We start from the raw sequence: 26,113 nt of genomic DNA, 5'->3' as shown, positions 1-26,113 counted from the left end.
AGTGCCTGGGATGGCAGGCATGAGTTCCTCTGGAGCTGGAATTATGGGTGGTTATGAGGGTCTTGACATGAGTTCTCAGAACTGAACTCAGGTCCTTGGCAAGGGTAGCAAGCACCTTCAACTGCCTGACAGTCTCTCTAGCCATGAATATCTATTTCCACAATTATTAATGGCTTTTATATCAATAAGTCTAACTGACTTTTCTTTTTTTGATCTTCAATTTACTCAAATTTTCAGTGACATCCAACATGAGAACATGTTTCCTTTGGAAAAAAAAACAAAAACAAAACAAAACTCCCCTCTTACTCTTAAAAGAAAAGCATACACCAGGCAGTGGTGGTGCATGCCTTTAATCCCACCATCCTGGAGGAACAGGCAGGCAGATCTCTGTGAGTTCAAGGACAGCTTGGTCTACAGAGTGAGTCCTCTATAGAGATCAGCCAAGGGTACACAGAGAAGCCCTGTCTTAAAAAATAATAATAATAAAAGAAAAAAAAGATATGAACACTACATGTAGCAAGCTGAACACTGCTAGAAACTCAAGCATTGTGCTGGTCACCTCACTTTCTTCTCCTGCCATATCTCCTCCATGTTCTGCGAGTCCTTCAACTTCACTATCACTACATGGTCCAGTTTTCCCTGTTTTTCCCCTGCCAGTTGACCATTGTATTTTGCTGGGACTATGGCAGAAGTTAATTGTGTTTCCCAAATCTGTTCTGGTCTCCACGGTGCCCATGCTTCCTCATTACCGATGGAAGCAGTCATTTTCAAAATACAACCATCATTTCACTTCATCCAACACCTCTAGGGACTGACTTATCATTGCTCTTAGAAGAAAAGTCAAATTTTAACATGACTCTAACCGTTTTGACCTTTATTCTTTTCATTCCTGGTAACCTCAGCCAAGATAGCTCAGCTCTTGTTTACCTAGTTCATTCCTGTCCTTCCTTTGGTTCAGCAAGCACTTCCTTGCGGAGACCTTGTCTCCAACCTCTCTCAAGTTGCTTGCTTTCCCCTTTGCATTAATTTGGTGTGCCCGAGCCTCTCTTCTAGGTAGTTACTACCTAGAGTGCATGCATGCATTTGAAAAATTCCTGAGATATATTGCTCTTGCCAAAGTCTTAAGTTCTGTGAAAACAGAGAGCTGTGCCTGTCTTTCCTACTGAAGCCTCAAATATCAAGCCTAGCTCGAGGAAAGGATTCTAGTTTAAAGTGAGGTATTAGGGCTTAGAGAGATGGCTCAGCAGTTAAGAGCACTTGTTGCTCTTCTAGAAGACCAGGGTGCGATGCCTAGCACACTCATGGTGGCTCACAAGTATCTGTAACTCCAGTTCTGGAGGATCTGACACCCTCTCCTGGCCTCCCCAAGCACCATACATGCATGTGGTGCATACATATACACAGGAAAAACACTCATACCCATCAGATAAGAAAAAAATTACGTCAAAAATAAATAAAATTAAATATTAGCAAGTCTATGTAAGAACAGCACTAAGTAGAGGAACATCCTGGGAAGAGGATCAGTTACAATAAAAAAAAATTGCTTACCAGAAATCCTAAAATCCTTTCATTTAGTAGCAATATGATATGAAAAGAGTAAATCATAAAAACATGTGGTTAACATGACTCCATGTGTAGCAAATAAACATTCAGAGAGAAATGACTCAAGAACAAAGACTGATGTGACAGCAGAAATTATTTCTGACTAATTCTATTATAGATTACTTAAACATTTCTTATTGCCTGCAGCTTCTGCAGAACACACATATCAGTATTGTAAGAGGAAGATGGGAATTTGTAAAAGAAAAATATGTTGGTTGCTGCAGCGAGAGTCTTTGAGTCCCAAGAACAGCTGCTAATTGCAATCATAGTTATCTGAATGGCCTATAGTTTGTGCATTATTATTGTTTCACTCTTAGTGACTAAAAATTAAAAAGAAATTGAGAGCTAGCAACAAATACATCAAATAAAAACTGCAAATACTTGTGTAAACACTACCTACACTTGAGCAAACTATGTTTATCTCAAGGTCCCAAGATCATATGAGGTGCAGAAACATTCTGTGTCTTCTTCGCAATGCCTAAAAGTACAATAAGAATTCAAGTGTATCTTAAATAGCTTGAAAAAGGTAGGTGAGGCCATCTTCTTGAACTTAATATTCAATACCTAATATCACATCATATAGGAATTATTTTGATGTATCCAAAACTTAGGATTAGCTTGAGATAATGTTTACATGTTGAGGTCATGTTCCTTATGTCAAAATTACTGAATTTTTTCATCTGTAACTAACTAAAAATCAAGTTTGATCAAACTTGTCACCTACTTAGGTCACTGAGCTTCACAGTTTCACCTAAGGGCTGAGGAGACTCAAGGGTAAAGAGTCGTTTCCTGCCTGTACTGGGGCTTTGTGGTTAAGGCTCAAACTGGAAATGACAGCAGTGTCCTGGCAAGCAGAAGTCACAGAGCCCGATAGAAAAGCAGATTATTTATCTGAGGCTCACAATAAATTGTTCAGAAATAGAGGGAGCAACATCACTCAATCCAAAATTTGGAAAACCTTCAAGAGTTTGGAAATATTTGAACAAAGCTTGGCTCATTTCTGTTTAACTTGTCTTTTATTATAATTGTTTTTTTTTTTTGCAGGGAAATTGTATTTCTTCAAACCAAACATAATTAATAATGCCTTTTGTGTAACAGACATGTGGCTATTGTATGATTTGGTGTTTGGGCCATCTGCAATAGTATCTCACGAAAGTTAAAGCATCCAGAGATGAAATGTTAAAGGCCTTGGGCTGTGACAATGGCTAATCAACTCACTGCCCTTGGAAAACAGTTTAGTTTATTAGATCTAACATGTTTACTTTAAAGCCGCATGTTTATGGCTCTGTAACAAGGTAAAACCCACTTTTCTACTTAGTCATTGTTAAGGTATATAATAAACACAATATTTTTTTATCTTTTCACAATAATTTAAAAGTAAACTTTGTGCTTCATTTATATAAATTTCTTGCAGCATATGTAGACCTGGGGTCTTTCAGCTAACACCAAACACAGTAGGAATCATTAAGCATTCATCTCATAAAAGAAAGTGCTCCTCATACAGTATTAACTGTATGTATCTGACATTTTGCTATATATCAGTATAGGGCAGACTTACATTAACTCATTTATTATTATTATTATTATTATTATTTGCACTGGTATTTTGCTTTCATGTATGTCTGTGTGAGGGTGCCCCTGGAACTGAAGTTACAGACAGTTGTGAGCTGCCATGTGTGTGCTGGAAATTGAACCTGGGTCTCCTGGAAGAGCAGCCAGTGCTCTTGACCACTGAGCCATCTCTCCAGGCCCCATATTAACTCATTTTAATTAAACAAACAAACAAAAAGATAGTGCAAATTGGTTCTCTCTCCAGATTTCAGAATCCTGTGGATCAACTGGAAACAGTAACTCTAAGAAAAAAGAATTATGCCTAAAATGAATGGACCTGGAAGAACAGTCCGTTACCTCTGGAAATATGCCACTTCAGAATGATACAGAGGTCAGAGAATGCACACCAAGGTGAAAAAGGAGGCTCCTGAAGAGAGTGTCAAACAAAGAGAACAAGAGGCCGGTCTCTGTCCATCTTACCTGCTGACCAGATAGTCCCAGTTCAGTTGAATCCAGTTCCATGCCATGCTCTTCCCGTAGCTGTTGTATGAGATGTAGCGGATGACTGTAAATACGTCCTGAGTTTTAATAATATTGGGGTCTTTGAGCATTTCTAGAAACCTAAGGAAGGGCAAGAAGAAAACTGCTTCAAAATGAACTTTGAATGTCAACTGTTACCTAAATTTCAAGGTCACACAACTTTCATTCCAGCAACTCAGTTCCCGAGGTATCAACTGCATGAGTTAAATATCACAAATGAGGAAAGATGTTTTTTTAAAAATTAATGTGTTCAACTGTTTTTAAAGAATAATCTCAAATTTTGATGAGTACTGAAATATAAACATCTAAATCTAATAATTTAAAATTAGTTAATATTGACTATTAAAATGATTATTAAAAATTAAACTAATTTAAATTTTAAATCATTTTAAAAATGCCAAAAAATTAAAACTAAACTTTAAGAGTTACTCTGATAAAAGACTAATTATTGAATATAAGCACTAACTTGTCTATTATCCCACTGAATTAAAGAAAAAAGTATGTTAAAGAAAAACTTTAGGTCTTATTCTATAAGATAAAGCTTAAACTTCACATGCTAATATAAGCTATTTAGCAATAAGTATAGTTTAATATGAATAAGTCCAGGATGAACTAAAGAACAAATGGGTAAATGTTCATCAATTGTTATGATGTGGTGTTAACTAGAGTTGACCTTCTAAGCCCATATTGCTATTAGAATTGTTCTATCTGAAGTCATCACATGCTTTGTTTACTATGAGAAAGGCACCTCAAAAATATCTACTAATGATAATCAGATATATTTTCATAATCTTCTTGCCCTATTCCACAGTTTCCTACATGTTGGCTTGGACCATTCCTCTTTTTAGGGGAGATATGGATTAAGAACCACATTTAAAGATCACTGTTTAACTTGAGGCGTTGAGATATGAGGTATATTAGAGAAACGGTCTTCATCAGAGACTGGCATGCTTAGTCGAAGGAGATGGATTACTTTGAGAGGTGACCGTTGTCTCTGTTTCCTGGCTGCCATGTGGTGAGCAGCCTTCCTTCTCCTGAGATGTTCCAGCCTTCTGTCAGGCCGAAGAGCATTGAAACATGAACTCAACTCTCTGAGCCATGAGCCATAATGAATCTTTCCTCACTTTAAGTTGATTTCTTGGGTGTTCTGGCACAGTAATCAAAAAGAAGACATTTGACCCCAGAAATTTACCATGAGTGAAACTGAAGAAAACTCAAGTTTTCAGGTAAGTTCATGTGCTGTGGGACATTGGAATATACCACCCTGTCCTTTCATTCTTCAGAGGAAGGTCCTGTAGATCAATACCTAACTTTGGGCAATGCCAGTGTATAATGGGAGCACAGATGTATGTCATCAGCAAGATGAGATGACTATATCAATTGGTTTAAGGCACACCCATGATGCTTTGGCTTGTCGGCTGCGTAGTGGAACCCTTAACTTATCTTCAGTTTCAAAATAAGATGTGCAGGGGTGCTGAAAAAGCCTCTGGGCAAACCAAAGTGCTGCACAGCACAGCAGTTCATGAGCAGGAGAAATGGCAGTGACAACGGTGTTCATCTCTAGAAGCCAGGTAGTTCTCCATCAGGTAAAATGGGACCAGTTCACACCCAATGGACTGGGTCCAGGACCAAAATACCTGAAGGAAGACCAGCAGGACACAGAGAATCCCTTTCTCCAGCACTACAAAAGGATGTGTGTGTCTCCTTTATGTAAAAGGAAAATGTGGAAGGGAGGAAAGGACAGGACACTTACTTTATTTTACATAAGCTTATTGTTCCTTGAGATTCTCTTGTTAAAATTGCTCTTTGCCAATTTCCTAAATGTTTGCAGTACACCCCCCAAGGGAGGAGCAGTCCTGCTAGGCCACAGAGGAGGACTTTGCAGCCAGTCCTGAAGACACCTGATAAAACAGGGTCAGATGAAAGGGGACGAGGTCCTCCCCAATCCATGGACTCTTAACTTTAATAGACCACACAGAGTAGGGTTTGAGTTTAACAGCTCATTTACAAAAACAGGCTTGCAGACAAAACAACCAACACCAGTGGTTCCTTATTGTATGGGCTCTAAGAACCAATCAGATAGCAAAGATGGCTGCCTTTTTAGGCACTTGCAGTCATACAGATAAACCTAGTTTTGTGTGTAGTATGGCACATTCATCTTATGTGCAGATAAGCAAGGAATTCCAGGAAACTCCCTCACCTCACTCCAAAGCCAAACCTCCTTTGTTATGGCCATCACTTCAAGGTCTGGGAGACTTTGCAGACACTTGGAACAACAATCTGAAATGTGGATGTTGCTTCAAATTCACAAGTAGATTATAAAGACCACTAACCACTGAAACCACTTTCTGTGGTAGGCAGCATAGCGTGCAGCAACCTGTCTCTCACAAGGAGTGTCTTAGGGAAACATTTTGGCACACTAGGCCATTGACATTCTAGAAACTGTACTGGTGTGGTGGGCTCTGAAGAGTTTGTTTGGGTTTTGAGTGTGTGAATGTGCAATTTTTTTTTCTACACCTAAATCCACTACAGTCTTGCTAAAACATCTACAATCGTTGCTAACTTCTTTAACGAATATAATTAGCACCATGCCACCTAGCATAATGTTTTGACAGATGTCGAGATGGTCATGTTCTTTATTTATTCTAAACCAATTTTATTTTAATTATTATTTTTTTATTGTTTGATGTGTATGGATCTGTGTACCACTTGAGAGCCTGATGCCCACAGATGCCAGAAATGGGCAATAGTTCCTCCGGGACTGGAGTCACAGGCAGTTGTGGGTCACCATGGGAATAGAAGTAAGCTCCTCTGCAAGAGCAGCTGGTGCTCTTAACTGCTGGACCGTCCATTCAGTCCCTCCAGTTTATTTTAAATTGCACACTTAAAAATGTCAGGCCTGGTGGAAAGCAGAAGCAGAAAGACTGCCTTAATGGTAATCTATAGGGTCACGTAGTGAGATCCCTGTCTAAAAAAACAAACAGAAAGAAAGTGAAAACTAAATTAAACATAAGTGTACATGCTGATGTTTGAGGACTTGCTGGCATGGGAAGAGCATTGGTTGAATTTAACCCCAGGACCACAAAGCAAACAGCAAGCAGTTTACCTTGCCAGAAGGGAAACATCCCTTACTGAGGCTAAGCTGTAGAGCAGCTTTTCCTTTTCTTGTGCTAGGGATGTTTTCTGGTACTGCGCTAGAGTATAGTTCCATGAAGACTCATTGCCAGAATTCTGCATTCCGTAGCGGTACACCAGAAGCCTGAGATTTACAGGAATGCTGCAAGAAGAAATGGTGTCTCAGGCATTTCATGTGTTCACTCACAACTCTGTTTAAAAATCTTCTCGACGTGCAAATGACAGGAGAACTCACCTTTCATCTCCTTTTAGCCAGGCCTCAAATAAGTGGGAAGCGTTGACCAAGGCTTCTCTGTCCCCCATCTTGCATGCAAATCCTAGTACAGAAGCACGGAGCAACCTTAAAATACAAAAGAGCACAGAGCCAGGGCCTTAACAAACTTCCATTATACCTCAAAACACAAACACATAAATGCTTAAGTGAATATTAGTTTTAAAAGGTAAGAAATAACTTTGTGATGTGGCTTCCGGTATCCTCCCATTTCAGAGAATCCGCAATGGGCTTTACTTGTCTTTGGAAGTACGTCTGAAATAGAAGCAGAGTGTACCATGAGTCAGAGCTTGCTACTTATCGAGGGTGCACACCTTTAATCCCAGCAGTCAGGAGGCAGAAGCAGGCAGATGGCCAGCCTGGTCTACAAAGAGAGTCCAGGCCAGAAACCCTGTCTCAAAAACCCAAAAATAATTTTAGCAGATAAATTCACTTTAAATTAGGGTCTAGTCTATAGCTTAAAATGTTAAAAAAAAAAACTTAGATAAAGTAGTCTTATATTCATTTTGATACTAAAATGGATACCTTTTTGAGGTATACTGAAACACAAAAACAAAACACTTCCAAGTGAAAAAGATGAGACAGCCTGTCTGCTTTGATTTGTCCAGTCCTAGCACATCTCTTAATTTCCTGTGGTAGACAACTCTCTCCCAAGAAGTCCTTTCCTTAAGAGTCATCCTAGCTCCACTGACCATTTACATTTGTGGTATATTCAGAATGTTAACGTCACCTCTATCATTGGGTATAGCTCTCTGTCATCTTCAAACATGCTGATGATATAGGTCACAGCTGAAATGGCTCTCTGCCATGGCAAGAAATCCTCTTCTGCTTTGAGATACATTGTCAAGTTCAGAGCTATCTTATAATCCAGAAGTTGAGCTCTGAGAGAGAAAATAAATAGGACAATGAATTGAAAACCAGACTTTCAATTGAAAAGACCAGTATGGTGACCCCAGCATTTCATGTTAGTGAGAATTCCTCTGCTTAACAACTTAAAAACTGCACATAGGAGATGGAGAGATGGCTTAGTGGGTAAGGGCACTTGCTGTTCTTGCAGAGGACCAGAGTTCTGAGCACCCCTTGTCAGGAGCTTGTAACTCTAGCTCTAGGGGATCCAATGCCCTCTTCTGACCACTGTGCCCCCCCACATATGTGCATGCATACACACATGAAATATAAATCTTTTTTTTTAATTGTGTTTATAGTTGAGACTCAACTGAAAAAGTTTTACGCAGCGTTGGGGCCAAAGCTTAGTGATGGATGCTTGCCTGGTACCATGGTAGTCAGCGCCACAAAAATATATGGGAAAGTATTTGTAAAAGTTTGGTTCAGATGTATTTGAGGGGAGTGAGTGTTAGATAGGAATGTTGTCTTTAAAAATTGTGTTTTCAATATTGATACACTGACCCTGGAGAAAATGCTGACCTCGGAGCATTCTGTGAGAAGTCTGTGTGGTAAACAGTGGTGAATGAAAAGACATATGGCCTCTCAGGGTCCTGATGATTGGATGCTTAGCCATAATTAGACATATACACCTCTCCCTGTAACGTTTAGGGAGCACTGGAGAAAAAGCCCAACTCAGAAGCACTTTGGGAAAAATACATCTTTGCAGTTAAGGATCCAAGGTGGGTGCATTTTGATCAAGTAACAGAATTTGAGGAGAACTTGAAAGGAAGATTATCCTTTGGGCTCCATGTGCCTCTTTTTTGATTTAGCCCTTACCATAGTCTTCTGTAGTCGTCTCCAGATTTTTGTTGATCCTGACAGAGTTTGACTTACTCCAGTTTCTACAGAACCAGGATTTCAGTCAGGCTCAAAAGCCTATTGTTTAGCCCTTTAAAAACTTTTCTTTTGGCCTTTGTTAAGTTATCTAAGGAGTCCATGGCAAATGTTTCTGCTTGTTACCTTGCCCAATTAGCCATTGATCTGCTTGGCTAGTAGTTACCGAACAACTCTAACAGCTCACGTTGTCATGAGCTGGGTTTGGGTACCCATCCTCATAAGATGGATACCCGTTTCTTGGGCAGTATGGACACCAATAAGCAATGATGATGCAGTACTATTGGAAATGATGAAGCACCTAAGAATGATGCCCAATCCTGGAAGAGGCTTCCTAAGGAATCAGTATCTACTCTCATATTTATACAAAGCTGCTGAAAAACAGAAATCAAACCAGCTGTGTATCTAGTTCCTGCAGAGGGGCAGAAACTTCATAAATAATTGTTAGAGTCAGGTGATCTGAAAAGGTCAAGAGATGCCATAGTCACTGTTTCTCTGCTCTCCAATCTAGGGCAGGTGCCTTTCTGTACTTTTTGGGCCATCTCACTATCCAGAGTAAATCATATTCCATAACAACAGGGAAAGGGTGGGGTAGGGAGCTTATCTATGAATAATATCAGTATTTGCTATAAGGCTCATATAACTTTGTTTTGTTGTTGTTTTCTTTTTGAGAAAACACAGGTTTTCTCTGTGTAGCCTTGGCTGTCCTGGACTCCCTCCGTAAACCAGGCTGGCCTCAAACTCACAGAGATCTGCCTCTGCCTCCTAGGGTGCTGTGATTACAGGTGTGTGCCACCATAACCAGCTCATATAGAAATTTTTAAAGGAGCAAAAAAATTACAATAATGATTAAAATACAGACTTTTGGACATTTTCAATTTAAAAAAATTATAATACTTCAACATAATTGTAAATAATTTTAAAGATACATGGGAAAACTCAGGTTATTTTAAATAACTTACTCTCGTTTTGAAACATACCTTGCTAAAGCAAAAGCATCATCAATAAAACTTGTCCGGTCAGCAGAGGAGAAGACCTGGAAGAAGAAGAAAAATGCAAAAGCCATGATTCTCAAGGCGAAGAGCACTGTAACAAAAATTAGTATCATTGAAATGCAGTTCTTGGAACAAAACTACGATAGTTCATAACCACACTGTCTCTTACCATGTGGTTTGAGGAGAGAGTCTCAGCTATCCATTCCCAAGTTTGTGCTTCGTAATTTACACGATAAAACCCAATGTGATCTGGGTTTATTTTGAGAAAAACATCTCCACTAAGATTAGCATTCAAAGTGATTCCTGTGGTAGTAAATAAACACTAATGAGAAACATGTTTGCATATACTGTAAACACAGAGAAATTAGACCCAGAGGGCAAAAAAGAAAAAAGAAAAAGGAAAGAAAAGCAATATTAGTTCAAGGAGTCGAGTTTGATTTGGACCCAAAGCCCCTAAGCCTAATTCTTATTTAGTTGCCTAACTTTAGCACGTCACTGGAGTGAGCAAGATGAACAAGAAATAAGTAATGTCAATAAACATCCTGCCATTTGTAACTTACAGTCCTCCCTGGCAGAGCGCAATAACCCTAAGCTGGCCAGTCCTGCAGGGAAAGACAGGGATGCCTAAAGACAAAGAAATCCATGCCTCCTGAGGGGAATCCATACACCCCAAGCATGGACAGCCCCAAGAGGGGCTGAGATGCACAGATTAAAAAACGCCTTCTCAAAATCATCATGGAAGGCTGGACCTGCTGCTCTCTGTCCATAATTCCAGCTACTGAGGTAGACTGTGGTCTTACCTGGACTTCAGGGAGTTCAAAGCCAGTCTAGGCAACTTAGTAAGACCTTGCCTCAAAATAAAATTGAAACAGGTCTGGAGATTTGGACCAGTGATAGTCAGCATTTGCCTAGCAGAAGGGAACCGGCTGGGTCTAATCCCCAGAACAAAACACATCAACACTGTTGCTAGTGGAAATAACTATTGCTAAGCAGAATAATAACATGAGATTCATGACTCATTTGAGGCGTTAGGACAAGCAGCAATTGACTTGGAACGCAAATGCAAATGCTCTTACTTGGTAATTCATGTCCTCCTTGTGCTTTCAATTGCATTTGTCTTTGCAAAGTCATCTACAGCCTTATTTCAACGGACTACAGTAGTGCTTTTTTCACCAGTGGAGTTAGCAAGTTAACTTTCTAGCAAATTGACAAGAAGCCCAGTGCTGAAGGGACAGAGGCTTAAATTTTAGGTCAAACATACACCTTAAAAATGATAACGGCGCACTGGCACCACAAGTATTTGTCATTATTACTTCATACCTTTCTGTTACTATGTATTTTGCTTGCATGGAAAATATTCTATTCGAAGAATGGAATGAGAACTTAGAATATGTGAGAGATTTCAAGGAACTTAATATACTGACGATGTAGGGAATAGTACTGGAAAATAGCCGATGAAGCTGGCAATGAAAGCCAGGGCTTCAGTGTTAATGCCACATACCATGCAAAAGAATTCATTCTTGGAGGGGAGGAAAGAACAGGGGAAGATTGTCAAACAAGGAAATTACATGCTTAAGTCTGTTTTCTAGAAAAAAAAGAATTTGACAGTGACATAGGAGATACTTTCGTTTAGATTCTAAAAGCAAGACCAATTCGGAAGCCAACTGTAAATAATTTAGGACAAGGAAGCGTGAGAAGTTGGACTGAGGAGCCCACAATGAGAACAAGGTAGAGGTAAAGCTGGCCCAGTCCTCCTTCTGCCTAGAGGAGGGGCAGAGGCTCTCACAGTGGGATGAATGATGGTGTTGCCAGCAGAGAATAGAGGAAGGCAAGTTTGGGAGGAAAGGTGATTTAAATTTTGGAAGCCTTTGCAAGGTCTGGAAGATATCCAGGATCCAGTAGTTTTTCATAATATATAAGTATATTCTTCAACAAGACAATAAGTTTCCTCAGGAACCTTCGGAGCAGGTACTTGACAAATTATAAACCCTTACCTCACTCGTGCGGCATTAATCTTTTCTTTGTCTTTTGGCCATGGAGAAGTTGTTGAAAGGAAGCTAATCTTTTGGCAACCTCACTCTTTGAATGTTTGTATTGGGAGGAGAGCTTCTCGCTAAGGGTAAAGCCATATGTTACTGAAGATAGAACAGGAGCTTCTGAGTTGGACAGACCTGGGATAAAATCCTTTCCGTGAGAATGGCAAGCTGTGTAACTCTGGCCAAATCACTTGACCTCTCTGTGTCCCAGTTTACCAGGAGGGAAACGGGGATAAAAAAGTCCCTCTCGGGGCTGCTGCGAAGATTAAGTAAGATAAGGCAGATAAAGCGGGGTCATATCGTTCGGTGTTATGTGACCAACAGATGCTAGCCATCCCCGTTATTATGAAATGGGATAGGCCTGCCAGTTCTACAAATAGCCAAGCAAATATAAATAACATTGAGAAGTTCCTGGCAATCCATCTAAACACTGCAGTAACTTACTGTGCTTTATATGTACCCAGTTAAGCCTGTCTAACGTTACTGTGATTTTTCTCACTTTATAGATGAGGAAGCTGAGGCCCCGGAAGTCAGTAGTTAAGGACTTGCCAAGTCCGTGCTACTTTGAGAACAGTTGACAACAACAAAAACTGTTGGGTTGTTCCACGATGTAATGAAACAGGAAGAAGTGAACAACCCCGGCTTGTTTACAGGTATAAAACGGTGATTTGCTTCTATTGATTTTATTTTACTTTATGACCGTAATGCCAACATGTGCTCTTTATGGGATACTTAGGAAATAAAGTACAAAGAATGCCAGGCAGGATGGGACACGCCTGTACTGTAATTCTAGCACTCAGGAGGCTGCGGCAGGAGCATAGCTACAAGTCTGAGGTTAATCTGCACTACAGAATTGACCTGGTTTCAAACCAAATCAAACCCAACATTGTACAGAATAATTTTTAAATTTTCTTTGTGCGCGTGTGTGTCTGTGAGAGGCCCCACATGCGTACATGAGCAAGCTAAAGCACACACAAGGGAGCCCTACCTACTCTAAGATTAGTGCCCTCTTGTCATTTGAGAATGTATGTACAATGACCACAAAGGACTCTATCATACACCTTATAAATGATTTTGTTCTATTTTTTTTTTCTCATTTGGTGCAGAAAATAGGGGCTCTAAGAAATGTCACTGTCAGGACTGGCAAGAGGGTCTCGTGAGTAAAATACTGGCCACACAAATGGAAGACTCAAACTAGGATCCCCCACACCCCGTAGGAGACACACACCTGTAACCCCAAAGTCAAGAGGACAAAAAGAGGTGAATCCCCAGGGCTTGTGGCCAGCTAGTCTACATAAAGTTGTGAGCTCCAGGTCCCATAAGAGATTTTGTCTCAGATAAGGTAGAGAGTGCCTGAGCTCGGGCCTCCACATCCATGAACATGTGGTTGAATGCACACACACAATCAAAAGTTTTTAATTAAAGCTGGACGAAGTAGAACACACTTATAATTCCAGCACTCAAGGAGGCAGAGGCAGGCAGATCTCTGTGAGCTCAAGGCCAGCCTGGTCTACAAAACGAGTCCAGGACAGCCAAGGCTACACAGAGAAACCCCGTCTTGAAAAACAAACCAAAACAAACAGACAGACAGACAAACAAACAAAAATAGCTAGTTTACATATACTAATCTCCCTCACTGCTAAGTAGCATCATAGAGTTGAGAACTGGATGCAAAATAGAGACAAAAGTAATAGATGCTCTTATAGTCCTGGTCCCCCTGGACTTGCTCTGTGGACCATGAAAAGATTCCAACATGCAGGTTGTACTGAAACTACAAGAAGTAAAACAAACAAACAAACAAAAACAAGAAACTCAACAACAACAAAAAATCCAACAGAATTTCTAAGTCATTATTTGCTGACAGTCACCCGCGAGGCAAGGCACATCAGAAACACTTCCTTTGACTGAACAAACAAGAAACTTTCATAGCATCAAAGCACTATTGACAGTTTGTAAATGCAATGCGTTGTGTCAGTACCCCAGTTGGATGACATCTTTAAAATGATGGCTGGATCCCATGATCCCCTAATCCTTACTCAGTATATTCTCACGGGGGGAAACATGTCATAAGCCTACACAGGTGCGGTGGTTCAGCAGGCCAGTTTACCTGATTAGCGTCTTTTTCTTACTCTCTGGTATGTTTGGTTTAGGGGACTAAATCTTCCAAGACTTGATTGACCAGGCCTGAGCTGACAAACTAGGGTTCTGAACCAATTTAACTGATTCCAGGTTTGTAATTACACAGACTCTTGAAAACACAAAGAAAGTCCTTCCTTCCTTGACACGTACAAAGATATGTTCTCGGCAACTGTTTGGTAAAAAATATTTAAACATTCCCATTTGAAATATTTTGGTAAACTCTTCCCCCCTCCCCCTTGTAGCCTTGGCTGTCCTGGAACTCTCTGTGTAAACCAGGCTGGCCTCAAACTTACAGGCTTGCCTCCACCTCCCAAGTAGTAAACTCTGCTTCTATAATATCAGGATTTGCTCATTCATAGAGCCCTGACATGAAAGTTATAAAAATCATCATCCCCATGTCTGTACCTGTCCTAGGTCTTTGGTTCTTTTAGACCCCACCCCTGGAATAAAATTTTAGGTCCTCTCCAAAACATCACTCCTGCAACAATGTCATAGGTAGGCCTTCTACAGTAACATCTTAGGCCATGCTCCAGCTCTACACCTGAAACAATGTTTTACTCCCTCCCGTCAGTCCTGGAGCAAGGCTTACAGAACACTGTGTTTAGACAAGCTTTGTCCTGTGACAAAGTCCTTCTGAACCGTCAGAATGGAACAAACCCAAGCATGTGGGTGGTAGCCTATTAGATGTAGGTACACTGTTACAAAGACAGAGGTGTAACTATAACCTAACACAAGCAAAATCTCCGAAGAACAGACTAGGCAAACAGCCCTCCACTAAGTACATGCTTACCAAATTCTTACCTTGCTGATAATAGATGGGGGACAAGAGATACCCTAAGTATTTTTTTTTATCTTCAAGGGGCTTATAATGTAGTTTAAAAAGAAAAGAGAGCAAACGGAGTTTCAATAACAATGATTTCTGTTTAAATACCAACCACTAACACTAAGAGGACTGAAAAAGCTGCCAGCATCAGCTATCTAAGGAAAGTATTTAGAATGAGTACCCTCCAAGAAAATCCCAGTGACCACAAATAGCAGCGGCAAAGATAAGGAAATACATTTTGATAATAATAAGTTCACTTAAGAGAGTCAGACAACTTAAATAAGGGTGATTTGGGGGGGGGGGCTGTTGTGGGAGGGGTAGGTTAAAACAGCCAGAAAACACTTCGTGTGAGATTTACTTCTTTTGTTACAAACAACATATTTTTTTTTTTTACTACTGCTTAAAATATCATGTACAATACTCGCATAAATAAAAGATCCCAGGAGTCCTAGTATTGCTCGGGGCATTTCTAACTGACAAGTCATCAGAGTGGCCAAGGGACGTGAGGCAGGTAACATGAGCTGGGTGCCCCTCCAATTACACTCAGGACATAGTCGTCATCTGTGCCCTGAGCTAACAATGTCCTCAAACAGGAAACAGGAACTCATGACATAGCCTAAAAATGGAGCAGGCACTTTGAAGTAGGAAGAGACGTCTAGTCTTTTTTCTGCTGAAGAGACCAGTCTGATTCTGAGGTTTCAGATAAAGGTAAGGTTTGGTATCAGAGCTCCTTGAACACCCGAGCCTTTTATTCATTCGTTTACTCACTCCTGAGTAAAATAAACACTCTCTAGCTGTCTGCTGAGGAAACAGAGCAGCAGCAGCAACCAGAAAGTGGCTCATTTCCTCAAAAGAACATTTTATTATGAAGAGAGACACAGATGGGCCAAGAGTGACACAGATGCCATGTTAGACATGCCTGAGAGCTGGAAGGAAGCAAGGAGATGATTCTCACCTTCATAATAGTGAAGATGGGGGTTTGGCAATAGAACTAAAAATGTAAGAGGGCTTATAACAAAAGTGAAAAAGAAAAAAGAAGCAGCGAAGATGAAAAACACCTGAGGCAGAAAAACTGCCATACTAACAGTATTCTGTAGGATTAAAAAGGTCCAAAGATGGACAGATAAAGATGAGGAGATATATCCATATGAATAGAGAATGATATATGTCCATTATGAAAGGGAATGAAGGATGGATCCTTGCCGTAACATGGATGAACCCTGGAATACCCATGTTAATTGAAATGAGATAGTAGAAAAACACTATTATATCATTTCACAAAACTAGTTTCCAGAGTAAGTTAAGGCCTCATTGGCAGAAGTTCAGCAAGGGCTTGGGGCCTGGGCATGTGGAGGACAGAGGGGCAATCAGTAAAGGTATGGGGGTTTCTGAGGTGATGGTAACCTGTAGCTATAAACTTATTCGAAAAGACTGGACGATACACTTTACTTTAAATTTTGTTTTATTTATTTATTTATTTATTTATTTGAGCCAGAGCTTCATGTAGTTCAAGCTGACCCTGATGGCAGGCTAACCTTGAACTCACTATGCAGCTGATGACACCCCTGAGTTTGTGATCCTCTTGCTTCTAGATCCTGAATGCTAGGATTACAGCTGTTTACCATCATGTCTGGTCATATATGATGTTGGCATCTGAACCCAGGGCTTCTTGCATGATGGGTAAGCATTCTAACTGAGCTCTAACCCCAGCTCAGGTAATCTGCTTTTAATGGGTAATTTGAGGACAAGTAACCAGGACCAGATAAAGGAATGTAGGGTGCTTTTAGCTTCAAGAAACCGTGGGACCAAATACGCTGTTCTGAGACCACGTTCTCATGGGACAGAATAAAGAAATCCAGTCTGTCTTAGTTGAGATACGTTTTGCATCACAAAACAAACTACAATGGTCAAAGGATAAAAGGCAAGATTCTCCATGACTTAGTTCCTGTGATACAAGATGAATTAGGATGGTATCTGCTCTCAAGTGACTTGAAATCTAGCTAGGAGGGCAAAGTACACAAATAATATATCTCCCCTCCCCCCCCAAAAAAAAGCAATCCTTGCATTGAAGATGCAAAAATCTCTCTTATGTATTGTTTCATTTTCCTGAGTTTTGTCATAATAACTCCTTGTTTGTAAAGAACCCTAATTTTTTTTCAAATAAGGAAAAGAAAATCAATGAAGAGAGAACAAAACACACATATGCAGCTGATATCCTAATTCAAAGAGAACATTTAAAAAGCAGGCCAGCTAGGTGGTGGTGGCACACACCTTTAAACCCAACACTTTGGGAGGAAGAGGCAGGCAGATCCCTGTGAGTTCAAAGCCAGCCTGGTCTACAGAGTGAGTTCCAGTACAGCCAGGGCTGTTACACAGAGAAACCCTGCCTTAGAAAAATCGATCAATCAATCAATCAATCACTAACAGACCATTCACATAATACTTTAAGAAATTCAGTGTCTTACTTATTTGATATACAGAGCAGAAGAAGAAAGAGGGAGAAAGAAAGAGAGGAGAGTGGGTTGAAGGGAGAGAAAGAGGAAGCTGGCGAAGTCAGGAATCTTACAGCTTGATTTTCCAATGATTGGCAGATAAGTAAAATTGTTCTGGCTTTTGGACATTTATTTCTGCCTGCCATGATAAATCACTAAAAAGAGCATGTCAAGGTGGGAAAGTTCTCATTGTAGACAAAATTTTAGAATTGTTGATAAGTTTGAGAGATGACTTTTAGCTGAAATTTACAGGTTTGCCTTCATTGCTGCTTCACTGTATTTATATTTTGTTTACTGAAATGCATCAATTCAAAGGAGAGATGAATGTGTTAAATAATATTTACCTTCTTTTTCTGACCTGTTGTAGACCGTGACCCTTGAAACATCATTTTCGGTCCATTTAACTGGAATATTCCATGTGTAACTAAAATTTTTAAGAAAGAAACATTTAACTTAATCACAAAAAGGTTATATATCAAGATCAACAGATGATCACATCTCTCTTTATAAATCATTGGCAAATGTAGGCAGTGTAGTAGCCACTGCATACAATTTGTAAACTGTGTGTTAGGGATGAAGAGGGATCATGCCATTGACAATTTTCAGGTTCTATAAAACTTTTATATCATAATGCAGAGCCTCTGCATGCCTGCATAGGTTCTAGCATGGTGTGTTCTCTGTCAAATTGAATTGAAATCCTACCCTCTTACCTAGAGAAGAGCACTTGGTGCTCCTAACCACTTAATAATCCCAACCATGAGAATCAGTGCTGCAAAGGAAAATCGCCAGGTAAAGGTATTTCTGGGCTTCCCACTCTTCTCTTTGGCTACTTAGTATTTCAGTCATAGCAGGGGAGGAAAAAAGGGTGCTGGCTGTTTTATTGTTTGTATCCGTTTTGTGGAATTGGAGGGTGATTCTAGGGCCTCCAGCATGCCTGTGTTGCTTTTTCACAACAGGTTGCTTGGCTGGTGTCACATGCCTTTAATTCCAGCACTCCCCTAACCCTAACCCTAACCCTAACCCTAACCCTAACCCTAACCCTCAAAGGAGGCAGAGGCAGGGGAATCTCTGAGTTCAAGACTAGCATGGTCTACAGAGTGAGTTCCAAGACTACACAGAGTCTACACAGAGTAACATTGTCTCAAAAAACAAAAACAAAAACAAAAAACAAAAACAAAAACAAACAAAAAAAACAAGCTAAAAATAAAAGCATTGAGCTACTTCTTATTCTGAGACAAAGCCCCTGTAAACTTCACAGGCTGGCTTTGAACTCACTCTGCAGCCCAGGCAAGTCCTGAACTTCCTGTCTCCAGTAGAATGTCTGGCTATGTTTCAGGAGACCAGTGTGTAAATTATTCCTTGAGTTCTACAGTGAATGCTGTGGGTGCTTCCGGCTTATCCAATGCCATCTCCTTGCAGTTTTTCCCCCTTCCCTATCTGGGAATGTTTTCCCACCTGGCTAACTGGGGGCTGCCTTCAGGCCCCTGGAGACTGAAAGCCCTAAGTTCCAGACAATTCATACCTCTGAATGTGGCCCTTCTCCATGGTGGATGGGAGCGTCTAAGAGTTTCACAGGTCAAAATGACACTACTGCCTTCTAATTTTAGCGTCATTTTATTGTACCTAATCTTAGTTGAGCAAGGAAAAAGATTTGGGAACATAAAATGTCCAAGAGTAGAAATCACGTAAATGATGTGATAAAGGGTATTTGCATGCTATCTAAAGTCAGAGGTGCCAGGAATCATTCCTGAGTGAGTTTCTTTCTGGTTCCATCAATGCTAAACATGGCCACTCTAATTTTCTCCACTGACACTGACTTAATCATCCAAGATGGCCCACCTCCTCCCATTCTTCTCTCTCTTAATGTGGAATGGGCACCCAGGGTCCTGATAGGAAGAAATCCCACTGACAGAGATGAGAAATGGTCCATTTGAGGAGATGGGAAAGGCCACCTCATGACCCACATCGTGCTCATCTAAATGTCAAAACTTTCTGTTCTAAGCCTACCTTAATCTTGGATTAGGCAGAGAAAGGTGCTCGGAAGAGGTCACCCAGTCACAGTTTAGCTGACAGTACATCGTCTACCAAACAAGGACAACGCTGAACAGAGGGAGGCTGAGCCTTAGCCTAGGGAAAGGACTCTCCCCACCTCTCCTCCCACCCTGAGGATGGAGGTGCTGCTTAGACATTTTAATTCATGTATCCTAATTATACGAGATAATGGGCTGCCTGAAATTATTTATTACAATCTAATATTTTAATACAGTGAAACACAAGGAAGGGAAGGCTTGCTTCTGTCTTAAAGTCTCCTGCTTCCTTGTTCAGCTGCTGTTGATTATTTTAAAAATGTTCTCAATGGGGAAGAGCCTATTTTCTCTCCTGTGGATATATAATTGTGTATTATAAACATGGAACATATAAACCCACTTTATGATAAGTGAGCCCAAAAAATCATGCCTCTAGGATTCAAAATAAAATGTGTATGGTATCTGGCTAAAAAAAAAAATTACGAAAAATATTAACAAATAGATGTTACTACTGTACTATTTTGCTGAATAAAATTTTAAATTTTATTGTAACAAAAAAAGGATTTTTTTGCCTGATGATATGTTTGGTTCACTTGGCTGCAATTTGGGAGGAAGGGTCTTCATTAAGTGAAGTTGATGGCCAATGAGGGTTTGTTTGGTTTGGTTTGGTTTTTGGTTTTTATTTTTTATTTTTTACTATAAACTCTCCTGCTCAAACAAAGCCAGGGCTGTCTTCAGTGTAATAAATCCATGGCTACATATGACAGGAGGAAACAATTACTGGAAAACCTGCCTAGCGGAAACTTGTTTTGCAAGACAGAAGGATGTTGTTGTTTAGCACATTTTAATATCCAAGTTCAGGCAAAATTATACATGGCCAATGTAATTTGCTGAAACAAACAAACAAATTCAGCAACTATAATGAAACAGTTTAAAACTGTTAACAGAACCAAGCCAGAAACAATTAAGTTGATTTGTATAGCTGAATTATCACCTGAAAACAAGGTGACCTACGCCTCGATCCAGGTGTAAGGAGAGTGAGAAGCAGCTGGCTTTCTCCATCATAGCCTCTTCGAAAGGACGGAGAGAGAACACATCCCCTGCTGACCCACTGGCATAGCTGCCCAGAAATACACGCCACAATGACCCACACTGGCACAGGTATCCAGTTGAAGTGAGCTATGAGTCTTCGGAAGTTTTCAGAAGTGTCTCTGGACTGTGCTCCCTGGGGGAGAGCTGAGTGTCTAAGGCTTTCAGGACAAGCTGACAGCGGGCCTCAGTACGGTAAGCACAACAGGCGTTCTGAATCCTTCTCCAGTTCAAGTAAGTAGCAACCAGCATCTTAGAAAAATCTAATTTAATCATTCTCAGTGCTCTTTAGTCTCTGATGCCTTCCACAATTATAATGCCTTGGTGATTTTAATTTCTGAAATGCCCAAGTGTGTTGTTAGTGTGGCTAAATCCCCAGAGCCAGGTTTTATACAGAAAGTAAAATCTTTCACCAAATCCATGCTGTATGTATCGTGTCATATGTCTGCAAAGATCTTTCAGCTCTCTAGAAACCGACAGGATGTCCTGTCGGTTGAGAAGAATGTTCTAAAGGGAAGGTGTTTTCTGCAGATCCGCTGATTGAACTCTTAGCATGTTAAAACTCAGTTAAAAATGTTAGCTCAATACAAAACTTTGGCATATCCGCCACACCCATCAGCCCAATGTCCCAGTCTGGGCCTTCAATCTCCATCACCTATCACATGACTTGCTGGATGCTTTCTAACTCTGAGGTCTACAGACATGCTATCGTCACTCCTTTTGCACCAATTTTCTCACCTTAAATATTAAAGTCCGGGAAACAAAGTCTCCTATCACATCTGTAAACTTCCCATGCCCCGGCCTCAGTTTACCGAGGCTGTCAATCAGTGCATAAGTAGGACAGGAGGGAATAATCACTGTGAAACTTCCCAGCGGATACTTGTCTCACGTGTGAGAAATGCTTTGGCAATTTAGCATTGACAAGGTCTGGTAGTATTGAAGTTGGCCAATCTAATTCACCGAGGCAAAACGGTAACCTCAAAGAAACAAGTTTATAGTTATTAAAACTTTCCAAAGTATCTTCTTAATACCATGTGATTTTCCTCCCTGGTGTTGTAGTAACTACTCCCAAATAATTGACCTTGTGATAGTTTACGTGTGACATGCCGTAATATAAAAACTACATAAAACAACATCAAAATCATCACAAAAGAGATGCGAGGGTCTCTCCGGTAAGAATCAAGTAGTGGTGGAGACCGCAAGAAGTGGGTAGGTGTGAAATTCTCTCCACTCAAACGAGGTGTTCAGGGTAGAGAGGAGAGCTGTAAAAAGTCAGGTACGTCCGGGGATGGAGCACTGCCCAGGGACTGATGTAGTTCTAAGAGACTCTAATCTACCCAGGATTCATGCTGGCAGGCCTCAGCTGGACCATCTTAGGATGACTGATGCAGCTAGTGTCCTGGGGCTGGTCCCAAGGCTTGATGTTCCCTTTGCCAAAGCGGTGAGCATGGATTGGTACCTCAGAAATGCATGCGATACAGCTCCATAACCATGCACACGTTTCTACCGCACTCGACAAGGGTTGATGACTAAAACTCTTCACTGGGGGAAGTTTTGAGATCATCCCATTTGCTGGATTTATATTATTTCAGGCGTTTTCACCTCCAAATTTGCCAAATTAAAGAGAATAACTTATTGTCTGGTCATTTTAGCTGAAACTCTTAAAACATCGTAACTCAGTAACCATGCTTCAATCTTGTTTGATAAAACTGTGGCTCGTATTTTTAACATGCTAAAAGGTTTTTTTTTTTTTTTTAATATACTCCCATGTGGATTTAATGTTTTGTACACTTATTTACTTATTTTATTCAGTCTGGAGAAGGCACATGTGGAGATCAGAGGACAGCTTGTTGGCCAGGCCTCTCCTCTCACTGTGTGGCTTCCAGCGAGTGAACTCAGGTTATCCATTTTGACTGCAAGTGCCCTCCCCAGCTAAGCCATCTCTCTGGCCCTACATTTGTGCTTTAATTAGATTTATAAAAACACATAGGAAATAAAAATGTAGCTGATGCAGATTTATACATCTTATTTGAATCTTCATACTTTGAAAGTATTGGGTTTTAGGTTTTTGACACAAAGATTTCTCTGTAGCCCCGGTGTCCTAGAACTCAATCTGTAGACCAGAGAGTCCCAAACTAAGAGATCTTTCTGCCTCTGCCTCCTGGGTGCTGGGATTAAAGGAGGTGCTAGCACTGCCTGGCTTAGAACTGAATTTAATAAAGTTTTAATTAGTAGTGTTTAGATGAACTTGATTACATTTATATGTGTCTATGCTATGTACAAGAGATTTTGATTAAATTTCTAAGTGAAGTGCTTCTTGGATGGTCAGGGGAATTTAACTTGTACAATTTGTACATAAATTCATCATTAATCAAAAATTTGAAAAGCTGGTGCTGAAAACCCTCAGCCTTCACATCCTGCCCTCGGGCTAAGGTTTCTGGCTTTGCTCTGCAATTTAACTTTACTAAGTTATTTAGCCAGTAGGTTCTAATTTATTCATGAGGGGCATGGTCTAGTTCCCTTCTATGACTTGTCCTTCTATTTCCATTTAAGAATAAAATTTTGTAAAATTAAATCATTTTCAGGCTTCTATATGGGTGTCAAGTAGAGCTGGAGCAAGCGGCTGACTCCATCTTTCTTGGTGTCACTGTTCTGTGAAAGGACACGAGCTACCGGATGCTAATTGATACTTCACAACCAGCTCTCCAAGGACAATTCATAGCCTTTGCTCATCTCCATGTGGTAACACCCACAGGGCCCAAGGACAAGCCACAGACAGTATCCCTGCCAGCTGGAAAGAGACACAGCTCCCGCCACACCTGGGTCAGGCCCTAACACTTTCTTACAGATTATGCCACTGTGCCTAGCTGTTTTCTTCTGAGGGACACCTCTTTCTTGGGCACTAGGCTTTCATGTTTATCTTCTTCGTATCATGTTGGTTTTATATTTTTGGAGAATTTCTCCCAAATTTACTTCAACCAAAATTTTAGGCTTCCTTCTGTGTTCTCAGTTTGCCTTTCTAAGACACACTGTCTTGGATGATAAACAGATAAACACAATAGCTTAAAAAAAATCTTTGAAAATATCTTATAATTTTCTTTCCTTTTTTTTTTTGTGTGTGTGTGTATGTGTGGTTGTTGTTGTTTCTAAATTATGTCCATAGAGTCAGGACCTTTTTTTTCATCTGCTTGTACACATGGGAGTTAAGCTTTTGTGCTTATGGATCTGTCACGTGTCTCCACTGTCTATTCACATGTAAGAAAGGAGAGTTGAGCTGACTATTGTTCTGTGTCATCAGTATGATGTGTGTATCTGTTTGTGTGGGGGTGTACACATGCCATTGCAGTTGTGCAGAGGGTAGAGGATAAGCTGGGGTGCTGGTCCTCACCAGTCACCTCACTTGAGATAAGGCCTCTCTAGTATCTTATGCATGCTGCTCTATCTGTCCCATGTGGGTTCTAGGGATGCAAACTTCCCAGTGCTTACATGGTAAGTCCATCACCCTCTGAATCACGGCTCAAGCCCAAGCTGATTATTCTTGGGGGCTGGGCTGCCATGTCTACTGTAGAGGGAAAAGATAGGCTCTAGAAATAAGCTTCTCCTGTAAGCAGGCGTTAGGGGAGGCCCAACCCAGCCGCCTTGCAAGGAAGGCTTTGCTCTGGAGCCTCTGCTGCGGAAGTCTTTGGCTGTCCTCTACTGTTTTCATCTATTTTGTTGGGAAACAAGCCATCTGGATTTCTGCCTGCTGCCACTGCCAGACTTCTGAGAGTCCTCTACAGTGAGGGCAACAGTGATGAGCAGGAACAAAGTGGAGGGGGTAGGTCCAGATGACACAATCTGGACTCGGTTACTCGACCTATTTTCAGCTTCATTTCTCACGGCTCCTCTGCACTCTTCAAGTACATCATGAGTACAGAGCCTGTCTAGGACAGGGAGGCCCCTGTCCTTCTCTGTTAGCATCTTTCCCTGTTCCTTTTGGGCCACAATTTCTCCTTTAGCCTTTCTCCCAGCATTCCACACTGTCAACATCACCACCCACTCATCTTTTACTGCTTCCATTCTTCTATTCTTTGGTGTCTACGTAGAAGAGGGATGTGTGTGTGTGTGTGTGTGTGTGTGTGAGCATGCGCATGCTTACTCCTTCATTTAGCTAGCTTTGACTGCTCTTACCTTTAGGCTATGCCTTCATACTGTCACATACCAATCACACAAAAATAGCAGGACCTAAGCATTTCTGCTGAATCATTTCTACTCTTCCTTTAAGCGTGTTTTCATAAAGCCTTACCCAAGTGCTGATGGTGGCTGAGAAGGATCAGCTTTGGAGTCCAACAAAAAGCGTTTCTGGCTGATGTTCTTCTTTTCCGTCACAGTAACCACAGGATAGCCCATCTGGCTAGTCCAGGTGTCCATTATTTCTTTCACAGGCAGATTACTTGCCTGGTATTGGGGGACAATGGAGTGCCATTTGTTTATAAATAAGGGGAAATGAAAGATCAGTGCTATTAAAATGTAAATCACTTTTAAGTTGGACAAAGAAATGTTTGAGAATATTGTCTTCCTTACCTCTTCCAGGGATTCCCAAAAGTCTGAAGTTTTTGCATTCTTGAACTCAAATTTCTTCAAGTATATCTGGAAAAGGTAAATGCTTTAAAGCTTAGCCTTGGCTTTTCTTGTACCTCACTAGTATCACCTAGATCGCCCATAGCTGCCCATGATGTTTCCATAACATGAGATGAGACACAGAAAAAACATACAAGGAACAGCCATGGCTTTTTTAGAGTAAAACATCATTAATGGACACTGATATTTCAATGCCGTGTGAGTTTCATATTATTAACTATTTTTTTCCATTTTTCAACCATTTTAAAAGTGAACATTTCTTTAGTATTTGAATTTTAAAAACAGTAGTGGGTTGTGCTAAGGAAATGAATGTGCATGTCTTCTGAATAATGATAAAGATGGTTATGAGTGAGTGGGAGAAATTACTCACTTAGGAGTGCAAGTCTTTCCTCTTCAAATGCTTCTAAAACGTAAATATTTTAAATAGAGCTGTCACAAGACCTCTCTGCACGGGAATTTCAGAAGCACTGGGCTGTGCCCCCAGAAAACATTCCCAGTCTTTTCCTAACCCCCTAACTGGGCATTGCTGGGGGATGGTCTTCCAGAGATTGGCTAGTGTTCCTGCTGTCTCCCCCTCCTGTGGCTTTGTAGACCCGTGCTATTTAATATGTGGGAATCTTACCTAGAAACCAAACTTTGACAAGTGTTTCCCGGCGCTAAACTTTCTGTGTAACATTTAGTCTCTACGTTGCTCTAATATCTCGGGAGGTACAGTCTCTAGACTGCATTAATCTTCTAGACTCTTCTTTGTTTCAGGCACTTAGAGCTAAAACAAACTTAGAATCCCGGAACACTTCCCTTGGGGCAGAGGCTGGCTTGGAATACTGGTCCCAAGTTAATTCTCTTGGTTAATTCACTTCTCAACACTACCGCCAGAGGGCAGGCGAAGGAAGGCAGAAGCGTGTCTGTTTCTGGTCTTCATTCCAGACTTGACACGTAGTATTACTAACAACTGTGACTGTAGCTGTGGGTTAATGCGATCTTTTTCAGAGCAGTGCCTTCCTAAAATCATCT

At 40.7% G+C, this 26,113-nt stretch overlaps 1 protein-coding gene across 1 annotated transcript in view; it reads right to left on the bottom strand.

The window, feature by feature from the left end:
- The window catches only part of Enpep (glutamyl aminopeptidase), a 74,118-nt gene that overhangs the window by 4,692 nt on the left and 43,313 nt on the right, over positions 1 to 26,113 (bottom strand). Inside the window, exons 9-18 of the mRNA XM_021644966.2 lie at positions 25,043 to 25,108; positions 24,765 to 24,916; positions 17,708 to 17,787; positions 10,043 to 10,176; positions 9,859 to 9,914; positions 7,830 to 7,980; positions 7,281 to 7,354; positions 7,064 to 7,168; positions 6,800 to 6,970; positions 3,634 to 3,774 (exon numbers count right to left, since the gene is read on the bottom strand). Coding sequence (XP_021500641.1) covers positions 3,634 to 3,774; positions 6,800 to 6,970; positions 7,064 to 7,168; positions 7,281 to 7,354; positions 7,830 to 7,980; positions 9,859 to 9,914; positions 10,043 to 10,176; positions 17,708 to 17,787; positions 24,765 to 24,916; positions 25,043 to 25,108 — 1,130 coding nt within the window. The remainder of the gene's footprint in view (positions 1 to 3,633; positions 3,775 to 6,799; positions 6,971 to 7,063; positions 7,169 to 7,280; positions 7,355 to 7,829; positions 7,981 to 9,858; positions 9,915 to 10,042; positions 10,177 to 17,707; positions 17,788 to 24,764; positions 24,917 to 25,042; positions 25,109 to 26,113) is intronic.

The sequence above is a fragment of the Meriones unguiculatus genome, chromosome 10 (genome assembly GCF_030254825.1).
Source record: "Meriones unguiculatus strain TT.TT164.6M chromosome 10, Bangor_MerUng_6.1, whole genome shotgun sequence".
NCBI lineage: Eukaryota > Metazoa > Chordata > Mammalia > Rodentia > Muridae > Meriones > Meriones unguiculatus.
Note: the sequence above shows the minus strand (reverse complement) of the source record. Positions and strands in the feature narration are given on the sequence as shown.